The sequence below is a fragment of the Microcaecilia unicolor genome, chromosome 6 (genome assembly GCF_901765095.1).
Source record: "Microcaecilia unicolor chromosome 6, aMicUni1.1, whole genome shotgun sequence".
Taxonomy (NCBI): Eukaryota; Metazoa; Chordata; class Amphibia; order Gymnophiona; family Siphonopidae; genus Microcaecilia; species Microcaecilia unicolor.
Window position 1 is genome coordinate 321,914,333 of NC_044036.1, and position 19,905 is coordinate 321,934,237.

The 19,905-nt window shown below is 42.0% G+C and overlaps 1 protein-coding gene across 1 annotated transcript in view; it reads right to left on the minus strand.

Annotated features, from left to right (window-relative positions):
* Nucleotides 1–13,390: 13,390 nt before the first annotated feature.
* CA10 (carbonic anhydrase 10) overlaps nt 13,391–19,905 on the minus strand; it is a 483,383-nt gene continuing 476,868 nt past the window's right edge. Inside the window, exons 6-9 of the mRNA XM_030206387.1 lie at nt 18,606–18,678; nt 16,535–16,689; nt 14,630–14,804; nt 13,391–14,005 (exon numbers count right to left, since the gene is read on the minus strand). Coding sequence (XP_030062247.1) covers nt 13,983–14,005; nt 14,630–14,804; nt 16,535–16,689; nt 18,606–18,678 — 426 coding nt within the window. The 3' untranslated portion in view covers nt 13,391–13,982. The remainder of the gene's footprint in view (nt 14,006–14,629; nt 14,805–16,534; nt 16,690–18,605; nt 18,679–19,905) is intronic.

Here is a 19,905-nt window from a genome sequence, read left to right on the forward strand (position 1 = left end):
CAGGACTGGCCCTACCATTGAGTTATTCTGTTTTTTTACTCCTGGCCTGCTTTTTTAGTCCTTACTGACATATATAAATGAGGATCTGCAATGAGTCTACACGTGACCCTGCCTAGGTCATAGGTTTTTTTTTTTTTGTTATGCTGTCCAACAATGTTTGTTATCTGAGTGGTAGACAAAAGACAGGGTATGAGGAAAAGCAACAGTAGGAGTTCAAGATTACATATAAAAATATCTAAACTATAGATTTAAATATAGTCCTAAAATATTAAAAAAGTAAAACTACATTTCTATTGAACAAATTTTACAAGACCAGGACACTGCACCAGTGATTTCATAGTTAGAATCCTGAAAGGTAACTTTAAAACAATACAGGAACGTAAGACCTTTGAAGTCAGAATGATTGAATATTTTGACACCCAACAGACAGGACTTAACAAGGATCTGGGTTTTCTAGCCCATCATAAACCATAAAATTGCATTTCTCTGTTTATCACCCTCCTCTCACCTACCCACACCCATCCTGTTAGAATATCAATGAAATGCTTTGATGTCCCCATGCATACCTCCTGCCCACCCCCACCCTTCCACCCTGTCAGACTGTCAAAGTAATGCTTGGATGTTTCACTTATATATATTATCTGCTACCACATTTGCTTATTTCTCATGTGACGAAGAAGGGCAACCTTCGAAAGCTAATCAAGAAATGTATTAGGTTATGTCCAATAAAAAAGGTATCATCTTATTTTCTTTTCCATGTTTTATTCTGTTTGATTTCTATTGATAACCTGTAGAGTGGACTAACATGGCTACCACACCTCTCTACTATTGAACAAAGAAATAATGAAGGGGTGGGGATGGGCTAATTCTCTACAGGTCACCTAAAGGTAGGCGATTAAAGTAAGTGTGCTAATCCTAAATTATATAATGGCATTTAAGCCCATAATTAGCATTCTAAAATACTAGTGTAAGCCTGTGTTTACACTAGCTCTAAGGTAAGTGTGAATGCTTGTGCCTAAGGGGATCTCATACTCAGGCATGGTAGGCCTAACGTGGGCCTACCGTGTGCTAAAAGGGCACAACCACAGGACATGCTGAAGCATCCCGTGGAAGTTTCCTGCTCAGCACGCGCTAATCCTGCACTGAAAAATATTTTTTATTTTCCAGTGCGGGAGGCATGCCCACGGGTGGAGAGCAGGTGTATCTGCGCTAATTGCGTAGCAGAGGCACATGACCGTGGGCTACCCGATTAGCATGGGACTAGCATGGGTGCCCTTACAGCCTCCTAAATAGGTGGTGGTCAGGGCTTCTGCAGTAATGGCCATGTGCTAATGGGGAAATTAGTGTGTGGCCATAACAAAAAATATGACAAGGCGGCCATTTTACCACTGTGCTATACGTGGCCACAGGCAGTGCATGGAAAACCCACACCAGCACCAGACACTTTTTAGCACGGCTTAGTAAAAGGACCCCTAAACGAAGCAGTTATGCGCATAACTGACATTATTCTAAAAGTTTAGCATATAAGTGGCTTGACACGCCCCTGCCACATCCACCCCTTCTTGCAGTTACAAGCTACAGAATTTAGGTGCTAAAATTGTTGAATACTTCCTAAGTGCAATTATGCACGAATCTGCACATTAGTGCCAATTAATGCCAATCAACAATTATTTCTGATTATTGATTGTTAATGCCAATTTATGCCTAATTAAGCAATTTATTTACCTGCATAACTGCTACTATTCTATAACTTCCATATGCAAATGTAAATATCATCAAGAAACTTCAGACAGCCCAGAACACCGCAGCTAGACTCATATTTGGAAAGACAAAATATGAAAGTGCAAAGCCCCTTAGAGAGAAGCTTCATTGGCTTCCAGTCGAGGAACGTACTATGTTCAAAGTTTGCACTATGATTCATAAAGTCATTCATGGAAATGCTCCGGCATTATATGTCAGACCTTATCGATTTTCCGCCCAGGAATGCTAAAAGATCAGCACGCACATTCCTAGGACTTCATTTCCCTAGCTGTAAAGGTCTAAAGTACAAACTAATACATGCATCTTGCTTTTCTTCATTGGTAGTCAGCTGTGGAATGCATTACCACTTGATCTGAAAACTATTCACGACTTAATCAACTTTCGAAAAACACCAAAAACTTTTCTCTTTAACAAGGCCTATCATAATAATCAACAATAGGAACTCCAATGCATCACTAATTACTTGAAAGTTTGATCGTTTTTGATTCACTGAATGGACTATATCCAATATATTACACTTGTTTCTCTGTATGTAACCAATTGTTTATCTACTTTTGATTGGCGCCAGCCATGATGTAATATTGTAAGCCACATTGAGTCTGCAAATAGGTGGGAAAATGTGGGATACAAATGCAACAAATAAATAAATATTTCTTCAATTGCTGGTCTGCTCTGTGTTTTGCTTGCTAGTAGTTAATTGCCTCCCATTGTTTGCTTTAAAAAATATTACAGAAAGAAAAGACACCAGCAAAAGCAATGGTCAGCAGAAGAAATTAGCCAAGGCTGGGAAGATAGAGTAACCCCTCTGCAGCCTCTACTGGCCGACCCTATACACATCTGCGTTTTGACTTTAAGGGGTCCTTTTACTAAGGTACGCTGAAAAATGGGCTGCGCTAGTGTAGGCGTGTGTTTTGGGCACGCATAGATCCATGTTTCAGCATGCCTGTAAAAAAAAGGCCTTTAAAATTTTTTTGCCGAAAACCTATGTGCGGCAAAATAAAAATTGGTGTGCATCCACCAGCAGTGACTAACCAGTAAGGTCTCACATGTTAACTGTGCGGTAATCGTCTATCCACATAGAATGACGATTTCCGCCCGGTTTCTGCCGCCCACCAGAAAAGAAAAATTATTTTCCAGCGTGCGTAGCGGACGTATGTAAAAAATGAAATCACCGCAAGGGCCAGATGTTAGCCGGGCGGTAATTCCAAATTGATGCCTGTTGGGCGTCTGTAGGCACCTATGTGGCTTAAAGTAAAAGGACCCCCCTAAGTCACTTGTGCAAAATGGAGTCAGACCCATCATATTTTAACCGCTTTGGCAAAACAGTCTGCTTTATAGATCCTGGTTTGATCTTAGATAAAGCAAGACACCCAGTTCCAGCATCATTTGCAAGGAGCGATACATGCGTCACAGTAGTTAAGTTTCAAGTTAGAAGGTAGGAAACGGTATTGTGTCATTACTGTAGTACTTCCAGATCGAACAGTCCTAAAATGCTTTTATCTACTCCTTTTTACACAGTAAAGGAAATAAAGTCACCCCACTTCATGGAGCAGTTCACACAGAAGGCCAAAAATGAACAATTTAAACCTGACATGGCAGTGGAAAGATCTGGAAGAATTTCTTTTGTTACTACTAAAGTAATTGTTACACAGACTTAAGTAGTTAAGTTTCAAGTTAGAAGGTAGGAAACGGTATTGTGTCATTACTGTAGTACTTCCAGATCGAACAGTCCTAAAATGCTTTTATCTACTCCTTTTTACACAGTAAAGGAAATAAAGTCACCCCACTTCATGGAGCAGTTCACACAGAAGGCCAAAAATGAACAATTTAAACCTGACATGGCAGTGGAAAGATCTGGAAGAATTTCTTTTGTTACTACTAAAGTAATTGTTACACAGACTTAACAGTACATGAACAACCAAGTCACTGTAAGAGACTGAAGGAAATATGAATCATGTGAAGAAACAAAAAGGAATTACATCAAGCACATTATTGTCCTGGATAGACCTCAATCGAGTGTGGGCAAATTTTGCTTTCTGGTTGAAGCATGATGAAATGTAACCTCGGATTGACAAAGGTGGGGGAGAAGATCAAAAACGCACAATTTAAACAAGCTGCAGCAGCCAATGTGAACTAGGAAGAGGTATCAGCTAATCTTTATCTCAAAATGTTTAATTAAAGATAACATTTCTGCAGAAACTGCCTGGTTTTCTGTGAAAACAGGACTGTAAAAATTCTATTGCAAGGGTTCACCAAAAAAAATCTTTAAATGATCTGGATCTGGCAATTCTGACTTATGCTGGTCATGTCAATCTGATAATTAATTAATTAATTAATTTATTTATTGCATTTGTACCCCACATTTTCCCACCTATTTGCAGGCTCAATGTGGCTTACAGAGGTCTGTTATGGCATTGCCAGGGTGTCAGATACAATTGTTGATGCAAAGAGATTGAGGATGGAAAGAAGTACTAAGCAGGTAGATACAGAAAGATTGGTACTTTGATGCATCTTATTTTTGACTGTCCTAATTTGAAAAATCTATGGTCAGATGTGTGGTCTAAAATGCAAGACACTCTTCAGCTTCAAGCTCCGCTACACCCTAAATGTATTCTATGGAAATCTGCAGGCCATTTCTTTTAAGCCATCAGATGAAGGTAAATCTTTATTTGACTTCTTCATCGCTGTGGCATTAAAATTGCTCATCGCATATTGGAAGGGTAATTCGAACGTCAACGTTTATATGTGGTGGAACAGGACTCTACTGTATAAGAAATAAGAACAATGACTTTTCGTTCTTCAGGCTTACCATTAAGACTTCGGAAGTGGAAGATATTAGACGATTATTTCTCCGCTTTGGCTACAGTGGGCTGAATGTGCTGTAATTCCAATTTCACCTTTATGTCCTTTTATGTCCTTGTTTGATTCTTTACTTCCTTATTATGGTTGTGGTCATTATATTTGTTCAAATTTTAATAAAAATAATTTAGAAAAAAAATCTTTGCTATCATAGGCTTTAAATACAGATATTAGACAATTCCCCAAATTCTATATATGACGCTTTAAGTTGTGCGTGCTAATTTAACACATGGCCAAATTGCATGCACAACTTAATTAATAAGCCAATCAGTGCTGATAATTGGTACTTAACAACCAATTAGCGGCACTAATTGGCTTTAATTAGAATTTATGTGCACAACTTTCTAGGCGTATTCTATAATGCGGTGTGCATAAATTCTCCTGTGTGCAGTTGAAAAGGGGGTGTGGCCATGGGTGTGGAATGGATGGGTTGTGGGCATTTCAGAAAACTACGTGCACTATTATGGAATACACCTGATCTGTGCCTAACTTAGGCGCAGGTATTTAGGCCTGGTTTTAGGTGGCCTAAATGGGTGCACCTAAATTTTAGTTGCAAGATCGGAGCTTGAGCATATTCTATGAACTACATTAACTTTAGGCGTCATTTATAGACTCACGCTAACTGCATGGTTTTTTCAGCAATGATTTTAAGGCACCATTTATAGAATTTGGGCCAACGAGTATAGCAGGAGGGATATAGGCTGTGCCTGAAATTTCTATAATGATAGTGTTATAGATTATATAATTCCCATGTTTTGTTCCTCCTTGAAAGGAGAATTCTTTGGCACAGCTGATCCAAGATACCGGCACAGAAAATGGGATTTACGGTGGGAGGGAGGGGGATTTGTTTCATTAATCAACCCCCAGCAATGAAAGCCTGCAAGACCACCATTGGAGTGTTCCAGGGTAAAGAATTTGGGGTTGACGTGCAGGGGCAAAATCAAACGGGGCACCCAAGTTTTCCTGAGGACGTCCTCGCAGGATGTCCCGGCGAAGGGGCAGGGAAACCCGTATTATTGAAACAAGATGGGCGTCCATCTTTTGTTTTGATAATACGGTTGGGGACGCCCAAATCTCAACATTTAGGCCGACCTTAGAGATGGTTGTCCCCGGTTTTCGGCGATAATGGAAACCGAGGACGCCCATCTCAGAAACGACCAAATGCAAGCCCTTTGGTCATGGGAGGAGCCAGCATTCGTAGTGCACTGGTCCCCCTCACATGCTAGGACACCAACCGATCACCCTAGGGGGCACTGCAGTGGACTTCACAAATTGCTCCCAGGTGCATAGCTCCCTTACCTTGAGTGCTGAGCCCCCCAAAACCCATTCCACACACTACCATAGCCCTAAGGGGTGAAGGGGGACACCTATATTTGGGTACAGTGGGTTTGTGGTGGGTTTTGAAGGGCTCACATTTACCACCACAAGTGTAACAGGTAGGTGGGGGGATGGACCTGGGTCCGCCTGCCTGAAGTGCACTGCAGTACCCACTAAAACTGCTCCAGGGACCTGCATACTGCTTTCAGGGAGCTGGGTATGACATTTGAAGCTGGCATAGAGGCTGGCAAGAAATGTTTTTAAAGTTTTTTTTTAGGGTGGGAGGGGGTTAGTCACCACTGAGGGAGTAAAGGGAGGTCATCCCCGATTCCCTCCAGTGGTCATCTGGTCAGTACACCCCAGCTGGCTGATATGAATTTATGTGCGGTCCCAGAAGTGGGGCAGTGGGAAATCTACCCTCCAGCGAGCCAGAAACTGGTGTGGTTTCCTGAAGAAGCGGATGCAAAACGGGACTGTTGGGACTGCACATAAATTTGTATCAGCCAGCTCGGGTTTACCACGCTTCACATGAACTGCACAGGCGCCACTAAGGTAAGTTTTTTATGATTAAAGTTATGTGGCAGTGCGTAGGTTGTGCCTGAATGACGTTATACTATATGAGATGGAAAGATTTTATAGTGCAATATGAAAAAAAACCTAAAAAAACAAAATAACAACAAAAAATATTTTTTTTTTTTTGGGGGGGGGGGGGGGGTTGATCCATGATTACTTTTTCCACTGTGTGCAGAACAATATTTAATTAATGGCCACAGTTGTATGAGATCTTTCCCCCCCCCTCCCCCGGTAATATATTTTTCTTCACTGGTTGGGCTTGGATGAGTAACATTAAGGCATGGCCATTAATCTTCAAACCATGCATTCCTGGGCTGATGCATTCCAGCTAAAACTCAACGCAGAAAAAACACAATACCTTGTACTCACCTCACCTCACAACACAACACAAACAAATACTCCACCATAACCACACCATACTGCTCAATTCCCGTCTCACAAAATCTGAAAATTCTCGGAGTTACAATTGATCAAAACCTCACACTCGATGCCCATGTGAAGAATACAACGAAAAAGATGTTTCACTCCATGTGGAAACTCAAAAGAGTAAAAACTTTCTTCCCGAGATACATCTTCCGTACCCTGGTACAATCAATGGTAATAAGTCATCTTGATTACTGCAACACACTATACGCGGGCTGCAAAGAACAAACTATCAAAAAACTCCAAACAGCCCAGAACACCGCCGCCAGACTCATATTTGGAAAAACTAAATATGAAAGTGCAAAAACCATAAGAGAGAAACTTCACTGGCTCCCACTCAAGGAATGCATTGCATTCAAGATCTGCACGATGGTACACAAAATCATTCACGCAGACGCACCAATCTACATTCTAAACCTCGTGGACCTTCCTCCCAGAAATGCCAAAAGATCATCCCGCAAATTTCTGAACCTACACTTCCCCAGCTGTAAAGGACTAAAATACAAGCTGATACACTCCACCACCTTCTCTTACATGAGCACGCAGCTGTGGAATGCATTACCAACTGCCTTGAAAACTACTGCCGAAAAAACGAACTTTCGTAAATCTCTGAAGAAACATCTCTTCAACAAGGCATACAAAGAGAACCCATAACCTACAAAATACCTACGAATCCACCAGCTTCAACAATCCACCTTCTATACTATCCTTCCTAAAACCTTCCATATCTTTTCTCTTACTTAACCCTGAATTAACCTTTGTATATTATCAACTGTATCTAGTATCCTATAATGAATATGCCATAACAAAACTCTGTACACTACCAATGATATGATATCTTGTAATGACTATGACATAACAAAACTCTGTAAGCCACATAGAGCCTGCAAATAGGTGGGAAAATGTGGGATACAAATGCAATAAATAAATAAATAATCTGGGAAATGGCCTTAGGGTGTAGGAAAACCTGCATACAAGCACCCTAAGGCCACCTTTTACCGCAGCTTGGTAAAAGGACCCCTGTATCAGGTAAAGCATTCCAGAAGGTTGGCCCAGAAATTCTAAAAAGAGACTCTCGATAGATGTTGAGCTTAATGAGTCTAAATGAAGGTACCTTCAACAATTCTTTATTGGCAGATCGTAATAGGCTCGATGGATTATAGATTTTCAAAAGAGCAGAAATACAAGATGGAGCATTGTCATGCAGAGCCTGGTTGGAACATGGGTGGCGTGCGCACAGTTAAACAGGTAAGTTGTATACCGAGGAGTAGCCACAGCTTGATTTTGGGGGAGGGTCTAAGTCCAAAGTGTGAGGGGGCACATTTTGCCTCACCTTCCCACCGCTCTCCACCCCTGCTGCAACCCCACATACCTGGGCTAGCGGGGATCCCCCAGCCCCGCCAGAAGAGGCCTTCCTGTTTTGTGATATTTGGCGCCGCACTGCCTGCCCTGCTTTCCTGCCCTGGTGCCCATGCTTGGTTTTAGTTAAATTGAGCATGTGCAAAGCTCATGTATGTTCAATTTCATTAAAACTGAGCATGCGTGCGAGGGAGGGAAAAGCAGGGCACGTAGCGTGGTGGCGAATATCACAGTAGGAAAGCTTCTCCTAGTGGGGCTTGAGGACCCCCCCGCCAGCCAAACTAGCAGACTTTGGGGGGTTCAAGCCCTCAATGCCCCATCCATGACTGTGCCACTGTTTTATAATACTGTAATTTATATTATCTCTCTCTCTCTTTTTTTTTTTTAGCAATCTAGGTGTGAACATTTATACTAGCTCTATGGCTGGTCTAGTTGTCCCTTTCCCTTCCCCCCCATTCTTTATTCTTCCAGAAGCTAACTTACCAGGGTAAAATTTTGCCGTGGGAGCCTTTAAAGTAGCACATTGGAGAGGGTTCCTCTGATGCACTTGGGTCCTAGGCATGTGCATCCTACCCTGGGAGAAAGTTAGGTCAAGAGAGGGAAAATTTGAACAGGGCTTTCACTTTGAATGTCTCGCATTACCAGTGCATTTTGTCTAGCAAAAAAGGTGCCGGTACTCAAATGCCAGGCCACCCTTCAGGGGTAGAGTGGTCATTGAGGGACTCACCCCACAATAGCCAGGACCCCTGCAACCAGTCATAGAATCTATGACAAGGCAGAATTTGTATGTAGAACCTGAGCTCTCATTAAAATATGAGAACCACATGGGTCAAGTTTAGCAGACAGTGGAAAAGGTGCCGGTACTCAGTACCTCCAAGTACCCCCTCAAAAAAAGCCTTGCGTATTACTTTCCTGTACTTGCGTCAAATGCCCACTTTCCTGCATGCACTTCTGCTCAAGATTTGCTCTTCACATGTCCGTGCTGTTTTCATGCAGTGTGGTAAATGTAGACACTTTTGATAGTCTGCTCCAGGTATTTAACCACTCTCTCTCTCTCCATTGTGAATCAAAAGAGGGAGAAGCTTTCAAAAATCATTCAAACACTCCTCTCACCAACAAAATAGAAATCAGATAGAAAGGGTGGTAGAGGGAATCTTAATTTTGCATTTTCTTTGCTGCCAACTGAAAGCTCTCTATCTTTTAAAAAAAAAATTATTTTATTTTTGCTGGTTCAGTGGTTAAAGACCTTGAAAATATTCCCTAAAGTCCTGTACTGAACTAAGAAACTGAGGCAGGAAATAAGCTTACGGGATATCTTATTAAACATTCAAGGTCACTGCTTGAGTAAAAATGTAATTGGATTTGAGACTCCATATGTTATGAGATTCTTTTGACATCCCTAATGAATGGTGCATGGTTCCACTTGGTCCAAATGGAATCAATCTTAGCATTAAAAGTTCTGCTGATACTCCACTAGTATGACTTCTAAAAAGTAAAATACTTGACAGCTGTTGTAAACTTTTGATCTGTCAGTTTCCTTCTGCTCTATTGAATTTCGGCTCATTTGGAACCTGGACAGGAATACAAACATAAATGCAGGGCTGGTTTTAGATATGGTGGGGCCCAGGGCAGAAATTAAGGAGGGGGCCCCTGATGATCTCCCTATCCTCCTCCCTTCCCCTCACTGGTAGTTCCGGATTGCAATGGGTAAAAAGGCTGAAAAAAGAAATGGCCATGTGATAAGACTGAACTTACTACATGGCCATGCGGGGGGGTGGGGGGGGGGGAGGGAGAAGGGCTCCTACGCTAACCCAGAGGTAACCGATTACCTCCAGGTAACCCCCTGCGGAAATATTTCTGCTAGCACTGGCAATGCTGTGTGCTAAGGGTGGAACTACTGCCAGGGCCGCTGAGAGGGGGGGGGGGGGTAGGGGGGCAAAATTCCCTGGGCCCGGGCCACCGACGGCCCAACGCCGGACTCTCTCGCCCTCTCCTGCTCCCAGGCTGCTGGCGCTGCCAGTCCCATCTCCACCTGCCTACTCTCAGTTCCCTTCTGTCTGTCGTCCGACCCTCTGCATTTAAAAAAAAATCTCTAATGCAGCAGTGCAGGGCTTTCTCTACGAAAGCGGCAGATCGCTTCGGGCGGGACTTCCCTCACTGTGTCCCGCCCTCCTCTGATGTAACTTCCTATTTCTGCGAGGGCGGGACACAGTGAGGGAAGGCCTGCCTGGGGTGATCTGCCGCTTTTGCACAGAAGGCACTGCGCTGCTGCTTTAGATATATTTTTTTTAATTTAAATGAAGGGGTTGTATGGCAGGCAGAAGGGAGCAGAGGGTAGGTAGGTGGAGACTGGGAACAGGAGAGGGAGGCGACAGAAGTAGTGATTGAGGAGTGGGGGGGGGCGATCCTTGGGGGGGCGGGGTGGCAGCAGCAATCCTGGGGGGGGGGGGGGCGGCAATCCTGGAGGGGGGGGCGCGGCCTTGCCCCAAGCCCGGCTCAGTCTCTCGGTGGCCCATACTACTACCCAGTGGCGTAGCCAAGGGTGGGCCCAAGTGGGCCCAGGCCCACCCAGTAGCAGCACACCTATAATGTGGCTGGCAGGGATCCCCAAGCCCCACCAGTCAAAAATTCTCAACAACTGTACCTCCTGCATACCTTGTAAATAGCAGATCTTCCTCTGCAGTGAGCAGCGACTGATACATACTGCTTGCACCGGCCCCACAACCGCCTATGTGGAAACAGGAAGTTGCATCAGAGGGAAGGCTGCGGGGCCAATATGAGCAGAGTGTATTAGTTGCTGTTCGCTGCCGGTGAAAATCTGCTATTTAAAAGGTATGCGGGGGAGGGGGGATGTTTGAGAAACCATATGGAATGCAGGCGAGAGAGGGAGAGACCAAATCACTTGTGGCACATTGCGGAGTTCTTCTGTCCACCCATCTTGGGCCCAGGCCCACCCAAAATTGGGTGTCTGGCTACTCCCCTGCTACTACCGGTGCCCGCGTTGGGCCTGTGGTAGCTCCAGATTGCCAAGTGGTAAGCCGCCGGTTAGTAAAAGGGCCCCTTAGGGCCTTCTTTACCATATGAGGGCCTGTATAATTTTAAAAAATTTTTCTTTAAACATATTTTTCATTTGTTTATGGTTTCTGTGAAAATTTTGAGGAGTTTTCTTATTTCAGTATACCTTTTTAGGGTTTGATATGTAGGGAGAAGTTATCGACATGGCCTACTATTAAGATGTATTATTTTACCATTAACTTATGCTACTTTATGCAGTGAGACCTAGAGGCTCCTTTTAGAAATATGCATTAATGGATTTAGTTCATGGTACTGATTAGCTAAATGCTAAAAAGCCAATATGAATAAAATGGGCTTCTTAGCATTTAGCGTGCGCTAAATCTATTAGCCCATCTTAGTAAAAGGAGCCTCAAGTTACTAATAACTGGGGTTAAAATAACCCATCTTAACGGTATCCCACGTTCCCCCCTTAATGCTTCACCAGGGACTTGGTGTCACTGAAAAGAATCTGTTTCTTTTTTTTTTAATTGATGACTTATCAGGCTAGATTCTATATATGCCACCAAAAAGATTGGCGCCGATGAAAGTGCTATTCTATAAGCTGAGCTTAAAGTTAGTCACAGTTTATAGAATAGTGCATATGCCCGGGAATTGTGTCTAACTTTAGGCGCAGCCACTTGCGCCAACTGAAACATGGTGCAAATATATTCACCTATATTAGGCTCATGTCCCCGTTGTTCTATAAAAACACGCATTAATTGTAGGAATGCCCCTGTTGCATCCAAGACTCTCCCATTTCTGCGCCCCCTTTTTCAGATCCCACCTAAATTTACACATGTAAGTACCACTTAAAATCTAATTAGTGCCAATAATTGCTTGTTAAAAAGCCAATTGTTGGTGCTAATTAGCTCACAATTCAATTAAATTGTGTGCACAAATTGTGCACATACCCAAATTTGCGTGTGCAATTTTTAGTGACTTTTATAGAATTAGGGGAATTAAGCATTGCTCAGGTCAACGCATTTATTAAGCTGAAGATATCAGAACACAATGGATAACCATTAAAACATGTGCAAAAGACATTGAGAAGAATCAATGATTTGTTTTCTTACAATTTACAGGTTGAAATCTATATGTCCCTAAAGGTACTATGAACCAACAAAAAAGGAACACAAGTCTTAAACTAACAAAGATACAGAAGAACAAACAACCTCACAGGAAAATAATTACAAAGAGAACAGCGAAGGCTATTCAAAAGAGTATGATGCTATATGTGGTCTAGAAGGCTTATTGATCAACAATAACGACTCTATGGTCAAGACAATGACTCGACACAGTCGTGTTTTGGCCCATTGGCCTGCCTCAGAAGTCTTCCTTTGTTATATAGGTGAGTGGATAGATGTTGGTAGCTGTATATCTTTCTCAAGCTAAACGGTAAAGGTAAAAGGCAAGAAGAATGTGATAGGCAGAACGGGTGAACGGCACTCCTCAATTTATTGTATGCCATTCACCTGTGCCACCTATCACATTTTTCTGGTCTTTTACCTGCACCATTTAGCTTGAGAAAGATATATAGCTAACGACATCTATCCACTCATCTATACAACACAGGAAGTCTCCTGAGGCAGGCCAATGGCCTGAAACAAGGCTCTGTTGAGTCGTTGTGTTAACCATAAACAATAAACCTTCTAGACCATATGCAGCATCATCATCTCTTTGAGTCACATTCGCTGTTCTCTTTGTGGTCTTAAACTAACAACCATTTTTCAATTGCCTTCTGGTTTTCCCTCTTAAATCTTAATAATTGTGTCCACATAGCAGAATAAAAGCTACCTCTCTTTGTATTCTGAGTTGCCATTAATGCAACAGAATAGTGTAATGCCAAGAGGGTCAACGCCAAAAGCCTCCAGTAACCCACAAATAATGAAGACATGGATCGGTGTCGATCATTTCAGAAGAGAGAAAAACAAACCATGTACTAAATGAATTTCTTATCCACATTTATTGATTTGTTAACAGTAACCAAACACAATGTACGACCTTTATAAAAACAAGAAACAGAAGATGGATCTGTTTTGATATTCCAGAGTGTGAAGGGGCTGGGGAAAGAGATGCTGAAATTTCCTTACATTACGTAGTGGTATATATACAATTGCTCATCTCTCAACTTGGCTCTTTTCTTTAAATAAACAGAAGGATCATAACCTAGAAATAAGTTCCCACTACTGTCTTCTTTATTTGGCATTCCCAGTTTCCATAATAAGATAGTAATAACGGGAGGTCTATCCAAGCATTACTTGGCACACAGAACACAATTCCATGGCGATTTTGAACCAAGTAGTTTAGGAGAAATGTTCATATGTACAAAGGCTAGAAGTCTTGCGTTTTCGTAAGGTTCGAGAGAAACCAGTATCAAAAACTGTAGTCACACTCAGTTGTCGTGTAACAGGGATCTTAAGAAACAAATCTTAGCTGGTCCTCCGTCATTGCAGTGTTTTTTTTCTCTTGCATTTTTATTTTTGTAATTTTTTGCTGCAAGGTTGGACAGACAATGCTGTCATGAAGTACAAATCCAGAGAGTGGATGAGATTGAATGCGTTCTAAGTTATGCCCAGTTCACAGCAGTAGCATTCCATTGAGGTTTGTTGTCTACGTTTTAAAAATAAATATCCTAATTATTTGAGAAGCCACTCATTAACTAAAAGAAAAAAAAAAGAACTGGATTTAGTACAGATGAAATGTTGAGTGTGTTTGCTGAAAAAAAAGTGGTTAAAAGTGGGGGAAAACAAACTATACATAGAGATACAATATTAGAAATGAATTACAGTGCTGACCGGGAGAGCATCAAGACATCACAAATCTGTGTGTAAAAACAACAGCTTTTCAAGGAAATGGATGCACACCATGCCAAGGTTTCAACTTGAATAGTTATCCAAAAGAGGAAACTTCCTAAAAAGCCATGAAGGCTTCTGTGATTCTTACTGGACCAGGGCGTTAAAACAGCAAATTAGTCACTTCACTCCCTCCCTCGATGTGTTAAATTAATCAGTCTAAACACTTAATTAGCAGTAGAATAGTTTTGGGGTATTAAAAGCTTTGACGATGCTCCATTTTATTGCTGGTTTGGCCCTGGCTTTTGAAACAGCCAACATATTCTTGGGAAAGGGCAGAATCAGCTGTAAGGGGGTCTCATTTGGATGTGCTAAGTCCCTTGGCAACCAATTTACCACTTGGAAGGAACCTTGTAAATACACTGGCAGCTGGAGTAATGGAATGCTGAATGCCAAAATCATGGCTGTGAATCCCTCATAGCAAACCTTACCTCTATACTGCAGTTTCTGTGCCCTGTTATTTGGACAGTCTTTTCCCTGTAAACTAAAGTTGATATTGGTACGGATACAGCGGTTGTTGAGAGGCTGAACTGGTCTGAAATTGTCACTCATGCTTAGAAATATCTGTGATGGCTGATTCTGGCTGAGCAGTCTTAGAGAATGCATCTGTAGAAAACAAAGACACTCCTTATTACTTCCATAGCTCATATTTGGGCTTTCAGCTCAGTCACCCCTCCTCATTAGAAGTTGACATGGGTCTTCTAAGTTCACCTGCTTCTTCTACCACATGCAAACTATGTATTACTTTCCAGAGCCGGTACAAAGGTATTAGGTTCCTAGGTGAACCTTCAGCCTTGTGCCTCTCACTCAATTATCTTTCTTTCAGGGCCTTAGGCCCACTCTTGAGATTTTCAAAATTAAACTCAACAATCCTGATTACCCCATCATCACCCTTCTCAGTGATCATGTAAAAATACATAATCAGACATCATACTTATAACATCATGAGAAATTCAGCAGTATAAGGCTGTCTGAATTCTCAGTGATGTCCCAAGGTCATTCCTGTGTCAATGTCTCCACTGCTGACCCCTTTGAGTGGGAACCAGCCTACAGTAAAAGCGGTCTGCTTGTCCATTCAGCAGCAGATAAGCAGTGTGTACACATTACAAGAGTGTACTATGACAAAATTAATATAAAGATTAAAAAAGTGTGTACGTGCTATTCACAAAAGCGTGCATAAGCACAATTCATAAAAAAGTGTGTGTAATAAGACAAAATAAAAACATAAAAAAGAGCATGCAAGCACTTTTCACAAAAGAGTGTGTATGCACTATTCACAAGTGTAGCAAGACAAAATTAATAAAAATAAAGATAAAAAAGTGTGTTTGCACTGTTCACAAAAGAGTGTGTACAGACTATTCACAAAGGTGTAGTAAGATAAAATTAATACAAAATAAAGATAAAAAAGTGCTTGTTCTATTCACAAGAGCGTGTACACACTATTCACAAGAACATAGTAAGACAAAATTAATAAAAATAAAAATAAAAAAAGAGTGTGTTTGCACAATTCACAAGTGTGTGTACGCACTATTCACAAGACTGTACACTATAAAATGACACATGAAAGAACATGAAATTTCATTTGCTTGTTTTCATTTGCCAATGGCATGAAATCTGTACCAATTATGCATTCACTAGCTACATGTCAGTTCAAATATTTCTGGTTTTCAAATTTGTCTGAAATACTATTTTTCCTCCTGACTTTCTGTCCCTTCTTTGGAGAGTTTTTAAAAAAAATATTCCATATGAACAGACAGGCAGGGGCTCCATTTATAAATTCCCCTTCCCTACCCCCAAACTTTTATGGGGCCCTTTTACTAAACTGTGGTAAGCACTAATTCACGCTTTCCACAGGGTAAAAAGCACCATTGTGGGGTGCGCTCAAGTGTCCTGCGATAATTTTGGGATTGGCGCATGCTACCCACGCGCTATAAACTAGAATTTATTTTTTAGCACTGAGGTGTGTCTGGGGGGTCGTAGAGTAGGCGTGTTCTGCACTAATTGGTTAGCATAGCTACATCATCACACGCCTATTAGCGCAGGATTACTGTGCGAGCCCTTACCGCCTAGACAATAGGTATGCTCACACGCTAATGACCATGCATTAATGAGGAAATTAGCGTGTGACCATTAATGGGAATAAGGGAAAATGGGGCCATTGCACTAAAACTGGCCTCAGTGCATGGGGAAGACTGCGCTGGAGTTAGCGTAGGCCACTTTTAGGACAGCTTAAAGGACCCCTATATGTTGGAAAAGAATTAACATGGTTTTGGTTTTGTCGATGAATATATATTTAGCATCAATATTTTCCAGTGAAAAAAATCGAAGTAGTTTACCTGCATCCTTGTTATATACACTGGTTTATTCATTATTATCCAGCTCGCTGTTTCATAACAGGGTGGAACAGTCATTGAGCCATCATATGTAATGAAACTGGAGGTTTCTGGATAAAGTTCTTCTATGTTAAGTCCCTGCAGTAAGTATGCATCATCTGAGGAATAAATAGAAAGAAATTACTCAAATACACTGCAGTCCACCTAAATTATATATTTGACTAACTCAGCGGTTGCAATTTTCAAAGCCTCTATATTGGGACTAAGTCAAAGTTGCTTTTGCTTCCAGATGTGGATATCACAATGATATTTCCTATTTTGGTCCATTTTGCTTTGCAAATGAAACAAAATTACAGGATAACTTTTTTTTTCATTTTATTTACTTTATTTTATTTTTGTTACATTTGTACCCCGCACTTTCCCACTTATGGCAGGCCCAATGCGGCTTACATGGGGCAATGGAGGGTTAAGTGACTTGCCCAGAGTCACAAGGAGCTGCCTGTGCCTGAAGTGGGAATGGAACTCAGTTCCTCAGTTCCCCAGGACCAAAGTCCACCACCCTAACCACTAGGCCACTCCTCCACTGTTGCTACTATTTGAGATTCTACATGGAATGTTGCTATTCTACTAGCAACATTCCATGTAGATGTCGGCCCTTGCAGATCACCAATGTGGCCGCGCAGGCTTCTGCTTCTGTGAGTCTGACGTCAGATTCACAGAAACAGAAGCCTGCGCAGCCTTCTACATGGAATGTTGCTAGTGGAATAGCAACATTCCATGTAGAATCTCCAATAGTATCTATTTTATTTTTGTTATATTTGTACCACGTTTTCCCACTCATGGCAGGCTCAATGCGGCTTACATGGGGCATTGGAGGGTTAAGTGACTTGCCCAGAGTCACAAGGAGCTGCCTGTGCCTGAAGTGGGAATCGAACTGGAGAAGTTGCCTAATAGTTAAAGCAGTGGGTTCAGAAAAAAGGATGCCAGAGTTCAAATTCCATTGTTGCTTCTTGTGATCTTGGCCCTTTTACCAAGCTGCTGTAAAAAGGGCCTTTTTACTACAGCAGGTAAAAAAGAGGTGAAAATAGCCATGGCTGTGTGGTAAGATTGTTCGTACCAAGGGGCCATGCAGGGGAGTACTTACCACCACCCTTTGAGGTGGCAGTAAGGGCTCCCGCACTAACCCGGCGGTAACCGGGTAGCACTACTCAATTACCACCGGGTTAGTAATACAGGCCGATTTTACAGAGTGTTGGAAATTGTGCCCGCTAGGGCTGGAGCTACTGCTGGCGCCCGAATAGGGCCAGCGGTAGCTCCAGATTAGCGTGCAGTAAGCCTGCGCTGGGCTTACCACCGCTTTGTAAAAGGACCCCCAAATTCTCTATTGCCTCAGGTACAAACTTAGGAGCTGTTTTGTTAAGCAGCTAGCATAGGGTTTACTGCACTAACTTGTGTTAAAGTAGTCAACATGGTAAAATTCCCACGCTAGCTGATTAACATGGGTAGGGACGGTGGGCGGCCCTGACAGGTGTGGAGTGGAGGTGTGGCAGTTTGGTAGTGCAGCTACTCAGTGCTATTAACGAGGCTGCTATGAAGACCCTTCCCCCCCCCAACAATCTGATTCTCCCTTTGAATTTACTACCTGTTCTGACCTCCTGATTGAATCCATCTTGAAGCCTCTTCCACCCAAACTCAAAGTTAACAGATACCCTTGGCAAGCCAATTCCACTCAGACAAACCCAACCCTCAATCTGACACACACTAGCACCTCTGGGACTTACCCGGGGGGGAGGGGATCAGCTCGGGTAGATTGGATCTGGAAGGTGTGCCGCTGTGGTGGTATTTTGATGTTTTGTGCAGCTGGCACCGAATTACATGCAGTGGCAGATAACTTGGCTGTGTGTAACATCCCCTTTGAAGTGTTCCCTGGATTTGGGGGTCGGAGGACTCACCTGACAGATGCTGCCACTGGGGCCAGCTCTGAAATTCACCCCTTTATATATCTCTGGCACCAAGGGTGGATTCCCTTCCCCATAGTGCCTGAGCTCTACATGTGGTAAATGCACAAACTTACTTTTATATGTTATTCTTGTTATAGTATCTCTGTTCAGCATACGATTTAGGAACGGATTGGAAGAGTCTGTTACCTATAAGAGAAAATCCCCATAAAATAGTGCTGTTTTTAAAGAAGTATTTTTGTATGAGAAGATTAAAACTTTACATGGGAAAGGGAATGCTAAAAATTCTTCATGTTAGAAGTGTCCCTTTAGTCACAGTGGTTCTGACAGAGTATGACAATAACCCCTGCTTGCCCCCTCCCCAAGAATAAATATGCTTGCCTAATATCTATCATCTTCTACATCAAAGATTAATATTACAGTATCTAATTTACTCACTCACCACTCAAAGGTTAATTGAAAGTTTTGCACTGATGAATTACAATAATAGATAAAAGAATTATAGAAAAAACATTAAAAAAACATTTGTAACCAGCTTGTGGAATTTATGCTCTCTTCATCAGGTGCTGTAGCCCAGCAAGCATGTGATAAGAGGTCTATAAAATAATGAGTGGAGTGGAACGGGTAGACGTGTATCGTTTGTTTACTCTTTCAAAAAATACTAGGACTAGGGGGCATGTGATGAAGATAAAAAGTAGTAAATTTAATACGAATCGGAGAAAATTATCTTCACTCAACGTGTAATTAAACTCGGGAATTCGTTGCCAGAGATTGTGGTAAAGGTGGTTAGTTTAGCGGGATTTAAAAAAGGTCTGGATAGCTTCCTAAAGGAAAAGTCCATAGACCATTATTAAATTGACTTGGAGAAAATACACTGCTATTTCTGGGATAAGCAGCATAAAATGCATTGAACTTTTTTGGGATCTTGCCAGGTATTTGTGATCTGGATTGACCACTGTTGGAAACAGGATACTGGGCTTGATGGACCTTTGGTCTGTCCCAGTGTGGCAATACTTATGTACTTATAAAGGGAAATGCTTCATGGAGCTTTCTTTCGAAAATTTGTGGGTGCACACACCCACTGACTTTGCACATGCTTTAAATCAGGTGCAAGTATGCACCGGAATATACGCAGTATGATTTCAAAATGACATCGCTGCACAGAATTTCCCTCCCTGTCTGAACCTTGCCCCTTTTCCCCTGAAATACATTTATTCACACTGAGGGGTCCTTTTATTAAGGCGTGCCAAAAAGTGGCTTGCGCTGGTGTAAGCGTGTGTTTTGGATGCGCACAGGTCCATTTTTCAGCGCACCTGGAAAAAAAAGCCTTTTTTTTGTGGCCGAAAATGGACGTGCGGCAAAATTAAAACGAGTGAGCGTCCATTTTCGGCCTGAGACCTTACCACCACTCATTGA